Source organism: Tachypleus tridentatus, chromosome 1 (assembly GCF_004210375.1).
Source record: "Tachypleus tridentatus isolate NWPU-2018 chromosome 1, ASM421037v1, whole genome shotgun sequence".
Lineage (NCBI taxonomy): Eukaryota > Metazoa > Arthropoda > Merostomata > Xiphosura > Limulidae > Tachypleus > Tachypleus tridentatus.
This window is the reverse complement of record NC_134825.1, coordinates 67747726-67762172: the sequence shown is the minus strand read 5'-3', so window position 1 is coordinate 67762172 and position 14447 is coordinate 67747726. Positions and strand designations below refer to the sequence as shown.

General features: G+C 32.5%; 1 protein-coding gene across 1 annotated transcript; it reads right to left on the bottom strand.

The window, feature by feature from the left end:
- Positions 1-508: 508 nt before the first annotated feature.
- Positions 509-7400, bottom strand: LOC143251122 (uncharacterized). Its single transcript, XM_076502496.1, has 2 exons — positions 6936-7400; positions 509-1352 (listed from the first exon to the last, which is right to left on the bottom strand). The coding sequence occupies exons 1-2, from the start codon at positions 7260-7262 to the stop codon at positions 1116-1118; spliced, it is 564 nt and encodes a 187-aa protein (XP_076358611.1). The 5' UTR covers positions 7263-7400; the 3' UTR covers positions 509-1115.
- Positions 7401-14447: the final 7047 nt, after the last annotated feature.

Below are 14447 nucleotides of genomic sequence, written 5' to 3'. Positions count from 1 at the left end.
GGCAAGCATGTTTGGTGCGACCGGGATTCGAACCCGCGACCCTCAGATTACGAGTCGAACGCCTTAACCTAACTGGCCATGCCGGGCATTTTATATTAATATACATATATATATATATAATTTGAAGTGATTGTTTATTTGTTTTTTGAATTTCGCACAAAGCTACACGAGGGCTATCTGCGCTAGCCGTCCCTAATTTTGCAGTGTAAGACTAAAGGAAAGGCAGCTAGTCATCACCACCCACCACCAACTCTTAGGCTACTCTTTTACCAACGAATAGTGGGATTGACCGTTACATAATAACGCCCCCACGCCTGAAAGGGCGAGCATGTTTGGTGCGACGAGGATTCGAAACCGCGACTCTCAGATTACGAGTTGAATGCCTTAACCCACCTGGCAACACCGGGATAACTAAAATTATGTTTTGATATTTAATAACGAAATTCTTCAAATATTAATGTCTTGTTTGACAAAAAGTTGTAAAGACTATGTAAGGACTAAGGACAACTAATTCTAAATTACTTTATTTCATTACCAAAATACATAAGATATTCAACTCGCATTTTTTAAATCTCTCAGAAAGTTTTCTATTTAGCCATAATGCCAATTGGAGTTCATTTTTACAGCATTCTGTTTCTTCAATTGGCATTTTAAAACATTTGCCTTTTAAGTAAATTCAGCCCAATTATTAAATTGGTCAAAATGTCAAATTGGCTAGATGTGATGTAATTCATATTATGATTAACGTAATGTTATATAATTTCACAATTATTAATTTGGTAAAATAAGAACCTGATTGACTACAAACGGTTTGCTGTATAAAATCCTTTTCCTTTATATAAGTTAATATTTCACTGATATTTAAACAATAAATTTAATATTTTGTTTTCTTCTGAAAACAACAAAAATTTTCGAAAATTTATTTACAATTTATCTTTTTGAAAATAGTAACAATCAAAATATTACCTGTTCTCAATAAAACCAGTAAAAATAATTAATTGATAATCATATATATATACATAACTTTCATTAGAATAGCACCATCCACCCTGATTTATTTATAAATTTTAAATTTACAGAGTCCATCTCAGTGACTTTTGTTGTTCCGAACTGTCTTACCACACACTAATTGGTCGATTTCTACCCCAAGGATTTCCAGTATAGTTAATTGATCCATATTGGTTAAGTCTTGAAGGATATGTGCATGGGTAACAATAATTTTCAGAGTACCAGAACGGATTTTCCACAGAAGCAGCCATTGGCGTTCCAACGGTGGGAGCCATGTTTGCCAGCCCAACTCCAATATAACGACATGCCTTCATCGCCGTTCGTCTGATTCTTTTTGAACGTTTCTTGAATAAAATAAAAATAAGAAGAAATAAATTAATACAATCTGTAAGTAAAGGATCACCTTACTCACGCATGCGTGTTACTTGAGCAGGCTACAGTAAAACTTTTGAAAGTTCTCGGATTAAGAGTTTGTTCTAATTGTGATTTATCTTTATCTTTTGAGATATAAGTTATTAAAGTCTCGTTAAATGAACAGAATAAGCACTGAAAATAAATGTAGCAAAAAAGGGAAAATTATTCTCCTATAAGGGCCCGTTCCTTTGAAAGTGCCCTCTGGTGGGTCAACGGTAAATTTATAGACTTATAGTGCTAGAATTCGGGGTTCAATTACCCACGCTGTACCTTTGTGCTGAAACAACAATAACAATCTTCTGAAAATACCACTGATCGAAAACTTAAGGACTGGATGTTTATTTCATTTGTTATTATTGGTATTTTGTATACCACTTACGTAAGCCCATCTTAATACCCCAACTTATTTAAGTAATTTAACTTGTTTTACTTTAGTTTTTCATACTTTGCACTTAAATATCTGATCCTATAAAAATACAGGATCGTTCCATAATTCTGTTAAGTATCCCGTGTAGAGCCTTTACAGATCACTGTATATATATAGTATAAGAAAAACAAATATTCTTGGCAGTTTCCATTATCATGACCGTATATATATATATATAAGATACTATGTGTCTTAAAACGTGTGTAAACTATATACAGTGGAAATATTGTACTTCAAATATACACAACACTTTTGCATGTCAAACTTGAAAATTAAACACAAAACAAAACTAAAAAGGTTTGTTATAATATTTTGAGACGCAAAAAAGCATTCTGCAGCTCCTAAATTTGTATCCACTACAATATCAGTTTTCGAAAACTTACATCCAATTTAATCCCCCGGTAAGATTCAGGGTTTACATCGCTATGATTCTAGTTTCGATTACAGTTAGTTACTCATGAAACTTTATCCTAAAACAAAAGAAACATTCCAAATATTTCCCTTAAAAAAATTTGTCCAACATCTCTTAATTCTGAACACATCCAAGGAAAAGTTTATTTTATTTTAGATATAATCAAACTAGCTTAATCTCATTTTGAAAAGCTAAGTACGCTTAAATGCCAAATTAATAAACTCACGCACACTATATCTTATGGCTAGAAGCATCTAAGAGGTTACTTATTTTGTACAAAATTTTTATGAATATTTTTTTTCTGTTTCTCAAGGCTTCCTCAAATTTCATCCGATAAAGAGCCATCTTTAGAAAGTAGGTCAACATAACATCGCTGTGTATTAACAAACTGCAATGAACAATTTTCAATAACTCTTGTCAGTTACTTTCTACACAAATAACGATACATTTTGATATATATATATATTTAAATTAATAAGAATTTTGTAATAAAGCTTTTGACTGCTTCCAGATTAGCTTATTTTAGTATATAGGAGACAGGGGTTTAGAAAAGTAAGTTTGGAATAATTTGATACATCAGTGTGAAGTGTGTTTTATCATTGTTGTCCTATTTTCATATTTACTATAAGGTTAGATCCCAGAGTAACAATAAAAAAATATAAGTTCTGTTCTCTCTCACTATATTTGTTACTATACTTTAATACATGTTTCTGATATATCCATTTTTCTGGCACTCAGTGTGATTTTGCAATCACTATTTTCTAAGAAGGCTTCTAAGGCCGAGAATAGTTTCACTGTGACGCAGAAAACAATTGGGTAAAAGATAAGAACAAGTTCCTGTATCATTGTCCTTTCTATGTTCGTTTTTGCAAAAATACACAACAAATGATGTTGTTTGTTTTGTTAACTTTGATTAGCAATTGTAGATTTGGATTTTTTAATTTAATTTTAATAAACTGTGTTAACTTCATTTCTTAGTTCACCTTTTTATTTCTTCCTATTGGTGGTTAGGCATTATCATTATTATTTATTTCTTCCTATTGGTGGTTAGGCATTATCATTATTATTTATTTCATCCTATTGGTGGTTAAGTATTATCATTATTATTTATTTCTTCCTTTTGGTGGTTAGGCATTGTCATTATTATTTATTTCTTCCTATTGGTGGTTAGGTATTATCATTATTATTTATTTCTTCCTATTGGTGGTTAGGTATTATCATTATTATTTATTTCTTCCTATTGGTGGTTAGGTATTATCATTATTATTTATTTCTTCCTATTGGTGGTTAGGTATTATCATTATTATTTATTTCATTTGTTCTGGGTTGTATGTTTAATGTGACTTAATTCTTGTCAGTGTTTAGAATTCGGTTTACACAGAGTTTGGATTGTCGTTTTATTTTTATTAGTTAAATTAATTACGCTTATGTTTCATTCAGGCTTAATTATGTTTAGAATTATATTTTGTTTTACGTATTTTCATTCTACTCTTTTAATTTTTGTTCACTCGTTTTCATGTTTCCAACAACTCCACGTACTTGTACAGTTCCTGAACTTGTTTACGCATCTAGTTTCCAAGGCATAGTCCAAGTAACTATAAAAATATATGATTGCATTTATCATGTGCACGGCCTTTGTGTGTTTGTTATTAAGCTTAAAGCTGAAAAAAAAGGGCTATCTGTGCTCTGCCTACTACGGGTATTGAAACTCGATTTTTAGCGTTGCATTCTTCGTGTAGTGACTAAAATAATTACAGATGTTGCCCTTTCATAACTATCGACAAAATTAATTTCGATTGATTAAAATCATTACTGGACTAAAATTCTACCATCAAAGCAACCAAAGAGAATCGATAGAAATATCCAAAACTAGACGAAATACACACATATGACAGAACTATCGCTCAAAATCAGGAGGTTTCAAAATTTTAATCAGGAGATTAAACTTCGGATCAAGAGATTTTTTTAATCATTGTGTTTTCGGCAAAAAGTGCAATAATTCTAGAGGTATTTGTGTATACCTTGCTCTTATTTTACCAAATCCTAGCCATATATTGCTTAAATACTGTGTCTTGTTTTCAAATAAACAAATAAATTTAGTGCTTGAAATTTATTGTCATCTATCACATTTCAACGTACATATTACAATATAATAACATTTATCACATTTTAAGTCAACACACATATTACAATATAATAACACCTATCACATTTCAAGTCAACATACATATTACAATATAATAACACCTATCACATATGAAGTCAACATACATATCATAATATCATCTATCTCATAAGCACTCATCACTAATACCAAGTTTAGCTCTAATCCATCAAGATATAGTTGCACATTGTAGAGATAATATTCGCAGAGGTATGAATTTTTATATTAAACGGAAGGTCGGAAGGGGCCCTCTGAAAAAGGATTTTTTTCTTCCCGTAGGGAGTATAACAGGTACACACATTATTGGAATTTTTTTTAAATTAGTTAGTAGACGTTGACCATTCTAGACTTGTTTAAATTTGAAATTGCAAAACATAAATCATTATTGCTATATATCTACACATAATGAACTGAACAGTTTTCCTCAGTACACTGAGAATGACCAACACGGTCTGCCAAAACTAGACATGTTTTTATTCATCTTTAATCATTTGTGCATTGTCTTGCTGATACATTCTTTTTCTTATGAATTTACACAATGTCTGTTTGAAATTAAACATAAAGCTAAACGATGGGCTATCTGTGGTCTGTCCACCACGGGTATCGAAACCCGATATCTAGCGTTGTAAGTCCGTAAACATAACGCTGTACCACTAGGGTTTTAACACAGTGTCTCATCCTTCTTTAGATATAATAATCTTATTATTAACACAAAGTCTAAAGGTTGTACTCAGATGAAGTTGCACTTTGGCTCTGTGTCTAAACCCTCAAGGTAGTGGTGAGTTTATCTCAATCTGGCGTACCTCACATACTTTTACCAATTGACATGGATTAGAAAATTCCTTCCTTGGGAATATTACTTAAAATAGTTGGTGACATATGCACCGCTGATTTTATTTGTTTGTAGTTAAGAGCAAAATTACACAACAAACTATCTGTGTTGTGCTCAAGACAGGTATCGAAACCCTGCTTTTAGTGTTATAAGCCATCAGGCTTACCGCTGAGTCACTGAAGAGCTGCAGCGTAAGATTTTAACGTTTTGTTATGGAATTTGGCGGTAACATAGAATTTCTCTGGTCTTTGTCTAGTGGGAACATTTTTACTTTTTAAGGAAAGACTTCTTGCAACCAAATAAGCCAGTTAAAGTCAAAACAGAGAATTATGAGTCTGCCAAAGACTTGCATGTTTTGGATAATTTGGCGAATCTAGGTCGCGGGTTCGCATTGCATGCTTACAAGTTATTCAATCCTGGATAAAACTTTGGTGTTATTCTTTAGTCTTACACTGCAAATTAGATTAATAAAACTTTAGTTTATATATTAACTTGCATGCGCATATCCGTTTCTTTTCTTTTTTTTTGATCATGCTTGTTTTATTATCAGCACACATTACCAGAAGTTGCGTTTTGCAGGTATTTTTTAACTAAACTGTCGGATATCAGTGGACTTATATAAACACATTTCACAAGCACTTTCTCCTATCAAACGTAGAAAGGTATGATAGTAACGGTAGTGGTTATGTTTTTTTTAAAAAATCGCGTATTTAAATGCCATCAAAGACGTGCAACATGCTAATGAAAATAAAGTATGTCCGTTATGTTGCTGTACAGTTTACCTTGGTAGACTAGACATCGAATGAACTGAAATAGCAAGTACATTCTACTGATGGCAGGGTATATGTGTTCCAATACTTATCTGTGACGTGTTGAAACTGCTCGTCTTTCATCTGATAAAAACATTTTGCAACCATCTTATGTTCACTAGAATTTATTCAGTTATCACATACGAACTACATTTACACTGAATGGATTCGTGTACTCCAGATACGAATATTATACGCTGGTGTTTTACTTCTTGTCAACAAACATAATATAATTCTTCATGTTAATTAAACCACTTTTGTAGGTTTGTTTTTTGAGTTTCGCGCAAAGGTACACGAGGGCTATCTGCGCTAGCCGTCCCTAATTTAACAGTTTAAGACTAGAGGGAAGGCAGCTAGTCATCACCGCCAACTCTTGGGCTACTCTTTTACCAACGAATAGTGGGATTGACCGTCACATTGTAACGCTCCTACAGCTGCATGTTTGGAGCGACGGGGATTCAACCACGCGGCTCTCAGATTACGAGTCGAGCACCTTAACCACCTGGCCATGTCGGGCCTTTTTTATTGGTCGAACTACTTAATTGTTTTCTTTACTTTTTCAGCGTAATTAGATGTTGTTGTTTTAACTGTTATTGATACTATTGCCAACTACATGGTAAACTTGAAGATGGGATCAGTCTAGAACTTTGTTACTCGTGGAAATAAAAGTGTGTGACAGTTTTAGGTAACAATACTCAGTTATGCATAATTATTTTCGGTTAGAAAACTATTTCGTAGTATTACATCATTGGCGCTTCCTTCGTGATGCATATTTAAACAATTTAACACAGTTTCTTTTCACCTTTCAAAATTACTAAATAAATCTTATATAGAGAAAGTATAACTAAGACGAGAAAATGAAAACATACCTTTTTCTTGACAGGCTTGTTATTACTCTTGCCTGTATCATTTAGTTTCGAAAAATTCTTAAATTCATTTCCGTCTTTTGTATATGGTGGGCTTGTTTCTCCAATAAGGCATCCCGTGTCTTCGAAATCAACAGATTTCTGTTTGTGGAGCTTTCCAAAACCAAGGTACGATTTTAGTGAACGTTTCTTGTGTTTTGTAGTTTCTTGGAATTTTTGATATGCAGTAGATTGTTCTGAACCAGTGGTAGACAGCGAAGTCTTTCGTCGCTTATCTGATAAAAGTTGCGAAAATAATTTTAAAGTTCTATGCTTGATTGAACAGTGCATTTCGACAACTTCAAAATTAAGTAACTTTACACATACAGTTAAACTGTCATTGTTTATCCCCTACTGAAGCTTGACAAGTTGGCAGTGAATTGACTGGAACTCCGAATCTACAGGCGTACGAAAACGACCTTGTAAACTTCGTAAACCGATTGGATATTATAAACTTTGACCCGCACCGGGCATATTTGTAAATGTAGGTAACGCGTCAAATATGTATTGCTTATTATAGTTCTTTGGTATCGCATAATCGGAATTTTAAACGAAAATAGTGTCACTTGTCTATATTTCTCGAAAGTATTGATTAATATGAGAAAAGTATTTAGCTACATAAATGGTTAATTTAAATTATTTAAACGTCCCTTAGATTTGTTTTTGCCGTATACCCAATAACACAGTTGATTGGCAGAGCGTTGTCACGTGCCACATTTTGTATAAAAGTTGATAACAACGCTTCAGCACTAAGTAGCGTTATACTTTCTGTACTGTCATCACTACAGTTAAAACAAAAATACATTAGATATTATCCATCAGTGGTAAAAAAAAAATGGATAAAATCGACGTAATAATAATAAGTATCAAATGAGTCATTAAAAAATGGAATAAAAGTGCGAGACATTTCAGACATATCACTTCATAGTATCGTTTTCGCACAGTTTCGAAGTCTACAGCAGACGCCGACAAGTAACTTCCTTTTTCGTAGGTAACAACTTTCGTCATTTTTTTGGGGTATTTCCTTGAAATATTTGTTGTAGGTTGTGATTCTTTATTAGTATATCAATAAATAGATTTTGTTCCTCGTATATTTAACAAAGAAGTTGTTTCATCAACGTTTCACAACTTTTTATAGTCAAACGTTGGCGAAATTGTATAAAAGCATGACAGTTTCGAAATTGTAACCACACTAAATTCACAGCTAATCAACTTCTTGTCTCTCACCCGCCTAGATCAGTTTTTCAACGCAAATTTGTGAGCAGTTTTCTTTAGCACTAGACGTTTAAAGTTTGTACACTTTTTATCATACACTAATACCAAGTTATTAAGCATATTCCTAAATCCAGAGACTAATCAAGGGATATTTTTCTAACAAAAGAAGTAATTAGTAAATATGACAAACTGATAAAAATATATCACTTCGTGGTTACATTTAGGAATTGACATGTTTTCCTTTGCAAATGATCATGTCTCTCAAGTTTTTCTATATCCTTGGAATGTGTTTAAAAGATCTATCTAGTGTAATTCTCCCGTTGATTATTATGCATTAGTTTGTTCAACAGCACAACTAGAAAGAATATATATATCTTACAAATAACTAAAATTATTCAAACACATCATCAGTATGTCATATTTTCTACCTGTGTTACACACTCTTGTTTCAGCATTTCTATCCATCGTGCCATTCTGTGGCAAACAAGGTTGAAATTGATTTTACTTATGTATTGATCCGGTCAGTTTTGCATTAATTTAAGAGGATGGACTTAAAAAAATATTTGATTCAGCCTTAAGAATGTTTTTACTTGAAGATACATCTTCAATTGCACAACACACATTATTCGTGATTTTATGGCAATGTGAGTTGTTAAGTTACAGACAAAGAAGCTAAAGATCTGATAAAGGTTTGCTTTGAATATATTTAAAGTAGTAAAACACTTCATGATACCGAGTTTTGCCGTACTGCATTTATTTTGTTTTTTGCAATCCAAAATAAACAATTCTCAAACATAAAAATAAGGCAGTATTAATTAACTGAATAAATTTGTCAATAAAATAATGATGATTTACGATATGAATAACGAAAGTATTATTGAAAGTGGTAAAGGAAAATAAGTTATCAAAATGTACTTTCCTTTTCTGAGTATTTTAAAAGTATGCGAAAGAGAAAAAAAGCAAACTTTTTCGTTTCTTTTAGACAAAAACACAAACACTAGTCCAGTTACTGTGAGACACTTTTCCTTCTGTTTTAACATACGGTAAAGAGAGATACTAATAGTGTAGTTGAAAATATATTTGAAGTTGTTACAAATGACTAGATAAATTACAGACGGAATTGGACCGCTATTAAAATTACTATATAAAGCTTTGGTTGGTTGCCTAAAGCCAGTTAGGCTTAATATCATTTTGTTTTCACTTTAACCCCCTATCTCATTCCGGGCGTCAGATAAGTCAGAGGGCTTATAACGGTAAACATAGGGTATCGATTCTTCTGTTGGGCAAATCACAGATATTGTGGAGCTTTGTGCTTAACAAAAAACAAACAAATACAAAATTAACTACAAGATATTCAACATATATTCATTACAGCAAGTAGATTTATAGACCTGAAAAAAGAATGTAAGAAAAGAAGTGAAAAGGATACCATTACGAGGTACAAAAACATTAAAACAGTTACTAGAACACTTTGTTTGTAATACCATGGAGGAGATGCAAAAGCAAAAAAACAACAAAAAACGTTAAAACAGCACATGTTCCATTAATAAGATATTTATTATATATCGCATGAGAATGCTCCACATTGTTAGGAAAAAAAATCAACATTTCGGTTAGTTCTCGATATTCATCAATTCGAAGAATGGGAAACTAAAGTAAAGTTTGAATGGCTAAAACACTTTGTACTTGTACAAAGTAATGAATACAGAAAACATTATTATTTGGAACTTAGTAAAACATAGTTACCGACCAAAATACAGAAACGTGTTTCTGTTATTGAACGTTCTAATAAGAAGTGCCCCATAGAAAAAAAAAAAAAAAGACTAAAATTTAGCTCCTCCCTCCGAATGTGGAATCACACAGTTTTCATGAAGTTTTCATGAACATACAACTAAAATAATTATCGATAAAAGTATATAATTATAATGCGTGTAGACAGTTTATGAATCAACCGAAATATTTTAAAGCTATTTCTAGTAAAGAAAATTAATTATGAAAGGAAGAAAAGTTCCAAAAGATTTGTAAGGACATAACACATGGATGATTATAAAAGTTGAAATATACAAAGCACATGTAAAACTGTCGCCATTAATTAGGCATCATAGTTTTATATCACTCAGCTCTTACCATCGGAATTTCAACTTCACAAATTAACTATCATCGGTTGTTTCTGGGTATGGTAACCAGATTTCAAAATCAAAAAACCAGGTAACCTAGCCCCTAATTTTAAAATATTTTTTCCGAAACTGAAATATTTTAAATTTTATTACACTGTTACAAGTCTACAACAGTCCTTTTAATTAAAAACCCTGCGCAGACTTCAGTTTCTCAACAAGCATAGACAGGGCTTGAGAGAGAATTTGATAGCAGAAAAGTTTGTATTACAACAAAGAGCAAGTGTGTATGTGTGTGTTTTCCTATAGCAAAGCCACATCGGGCTAACTGCTGAGTCCATCAAAAAAGTAAGTCAAGTAGGCTTATTACATTGATAATTTGATATGACTGACAATGTGCTTTCGTTATCATAAACGTGAGATTTTTTTTTCTCTTTGCATCCCAAGGACTTTTCTTGAAACCATAACGGATTCGTCGATTTTAACGTCACTTTAAATCGAACTTATCTTAGGAATTGCTCTGCAATAACGTTCGTTCGTTAATAATCACAAAGCTACATGATAGACTATCTGTGCTGTCTTTGTCCACTCGGTTTTAAGTTAAACAGTTCAAACAAGCACGAAAATAAATTCCTCGAATGATTAACCATATACACCTATTTGAAATATGAGCAGCATGTTGTACAAGTTGGTCATTAAAATCATTACGTTCCATCCATACCAAAAAACAAAACGAAAACATTGTGCAATATACAGATCATCTTAAAGTAAAATAACCTATGAACAACAAACAATGGAGTATTTGGTCCTTCAAGGTTGTCATTACTCGCTATATTTTGACAAAATATAAACTTTAAATCCACTCTTTAGTCTTCTGAAAATTAGTGATACCCCTTTCCAAACTCTTGTAAAGTGCCAGTCTGACCTACTGCAACTAATTTCATAACCTAGTTGCCCTACTAACAAATAACACTTTTTACTGAAATCTAGTATTTTTTTTTTAAATATTAAACTTAGGCCCCTCTATATATTGTCTTTAAAATGAGAGGTCTTTATCATATTCTTACACTGAGTAATTTTGTAATATTCAATAGCACTATCTATTATCCTACTTTTCTCCAGGGAAAACAAGTTATAAGATCTTAATTCTAACCCCTTAAGATATCCTTTGATTTCTAGAATTATCCTACTAACTCTCGTAAGTCAGTATCCTTTTATTAATAGATAAGGATGCTAAAACTGTACACAGAATTCAAACCCAGGCCTAACTTACCTCTTCTGACATATAATACACATGTTTCTAAATATACCATAAAATTCTATTAGAATTGCTACTAGCAAGAGCATGATGCCTCGATAGCTTAAATGACTTATCAATCACTGTTCTAAGATCTATTTTTTTTCACTCGTGTTTTTGATTGTGTTCCAATCTATGTTAAGCATGTGATATCACATAATAATTTGTGTTATAATAACACAAATGTATTACCTTACACTTAATATAATCAAAGATCATTTGCCAAATATTGGTCCAACTCACCAACTGATTAAATAATTCCGTAATACGTCGCCATCTTCAGTATAGATAAAACTGGCAATGCGTTTAATGTCACAAGCAAACTATACTAATAATAATATTTTCAACTGTATTTATAATTTATTTTTCAATTATCGAGTTTCTTATATAACCCTATTAGCATACATAAAAAACAACAAACACTTTATGTGCTTGTAGAGCCGATCATTCACTACAGGTTTCCTAGTCGTTTAAGATATTATTTTAAAAGTTTTGAAACATTATAGAAATTACTTCAAAGGAAAATACACACATTACTCTTTCTTGTACATATTATTTTAGACGTGAAATGGAGGTTCCTAGTTCATTTATTTTTTGAGTACACATAATATATTTATATGAAAATGTATATTTTTAAAACTTGATGTTTGCCTTCTTTTAATAAAAAATAAACGTATTTTCTGTTATGTGTTAATTGTTACAGATATCTGTTTGATGAGTTATTGTAATACTTGTTTTTTTTTAAGTTAGGCACAAAGCTACGCAATGGACCATCAGTTTTCTGCCCCACCACTGGTATCGAAACCCTGTTTCTAGCGTTGTAAGTTCGCAGAGATACCGCTCTGACGTTGGGGGGTATTGGAATACAAAAGGTTTTGTTTGTTTGTTATTAATCAATCACCAAAACTACACAATGGGCCACGCACACACACAGGAGTGAGGAGGTGCAGCGTCACTTCCTAATATTAATGTTAGCACGTCATGGGCCCGGCATGGCTAGGTGGTTAAGGCACTCGACTCATACGCCGAGGGTTGCAGGTTCGAATCCCCATCACACCAAACATGCTCGCTCTTTTAGCCGTGGAGACATTATAATGTAACGTTCAATCCCATTATTCGTTAGTAAAAGAGTATCCCAAGAGTTAGCGGTGGGTGGTGATGACTAGCTGCCTTCCCTCTAGTGTTACACTGCTAAATTAGAGAGGGCTAGGACAGGTAGCCCGCGGTGTATCTTTGCGCGAAATTAAAAAAAAACAAACCCAAAGTATGTAATGAGTTAGTGTGTGGGTGGGTGCTTTTTTCATTGCATCTCTCACATCGCGCTCTCTGCTGTCTCCACCGATGGAATCGAGCCCCTACTTTAACGTTGTAAATCCGCAGACTTACATGAGTTAGTCATTGACAAATGTTACTAATGTGCCACATTTTCACGAAGTTTATATTCATATGAATGTTCAGCATCTGCTCCACCGGTTGAATAATTACGAGGTGTACACAAACCGAAAAATGACTGAGTGCTACAGCATTAATACATAATTATTTTATCGCTACCATCAACAATTATATTGTATGCAAGTCATTCATGGAGAAACATTCCAGAAGAGCAGAGCATGTTAATATATGATTTCATTAGTTCACAATCTGTGATTGAAATAACATATATGTTATTGTTGTACAGATATGTATAAAACAGTGATGTAACTGAACAATTAATAACTCTGCATGTAGACAGTACAGTACTTTACTATAATAAAACCTACATATTTACACTAATTTAAATCTTGGCGACTTTTCATTGGATGTTTGTGGATTTTACGTTAACAGCTATGCAATTATTTAAGCCATGCTTCGTTCAGTATTACTTCTAGATTGAACCTCATAGCAGATATTTTCACAAGTTTTCTGGGAAGCATGTCTTCAGACTCCCATAGCATTAGCATGCTCATCGTGTGTTGCACAATATATATTGGTTTTGATCTCACCAATTAGAACTCTCTTTGAAACGTTATGTGTAGAAGCCTGTGGGCTATTTATACTGTACCCAATACGATTATCTATACCCGATATTTAGCGTTATAAGCTTACAAATCCTCGCTGATACACTAGGAGACGATACAAAAGATCTTAAGTTTATATTCAGCTATTCCTGCAGATTTAATAACTACGAGCCTTCCTCCTCGTTTTGTAATGTTTAGGCTGAAGGTGTCTACAATATATGTACATATTGATATATATACGCTATTCAACAATCTGTATAACTTTAGGTGTATATTCAGAAGGATTTTTCGTTATCAGTAAATAAAGAAATTTTGTGATCTCGGCCTTTTTTTGACTACCAGAATATTCCGAGTAAAATTTTGAAATCATGTCGAAATAATATAATTCACTATATCATAAGTAATTACTTACTCAGAACTGAAAAGTGTGTTTGAGATTTGAATTTTCTGACTCATAAGTGGTGTTAAAGATTTTAAAGGAAGTACTTCCTTATATCGTTATTGCTTCCTTCTTAAGATTGTGTAACAGGGGGCGCTATTGCACTGGAACCGGCAAAAGGCAATTTGGTTGCATAATGCAGATGTTATATAAGATAAGGTAACTGCAGTTTTGTAGTATTTATAATCCGGATTTAGTTGGTAAAAAAAATATATTCACGTATATATTAAGGTTTAGTTGGTATTGATACATTGTACGTGAAGAAAATGCCGATAAAGATTATATTTATTTGGATTTTTATTTGCATATTTTTACTGCCAAAAAGTGGAATTGACAGTAATATTACCAATCCAAAATACCATTCTTACTAATAAAAGTCTATATTTTCTTAGGTAAAAATATCAAAACTGTGCA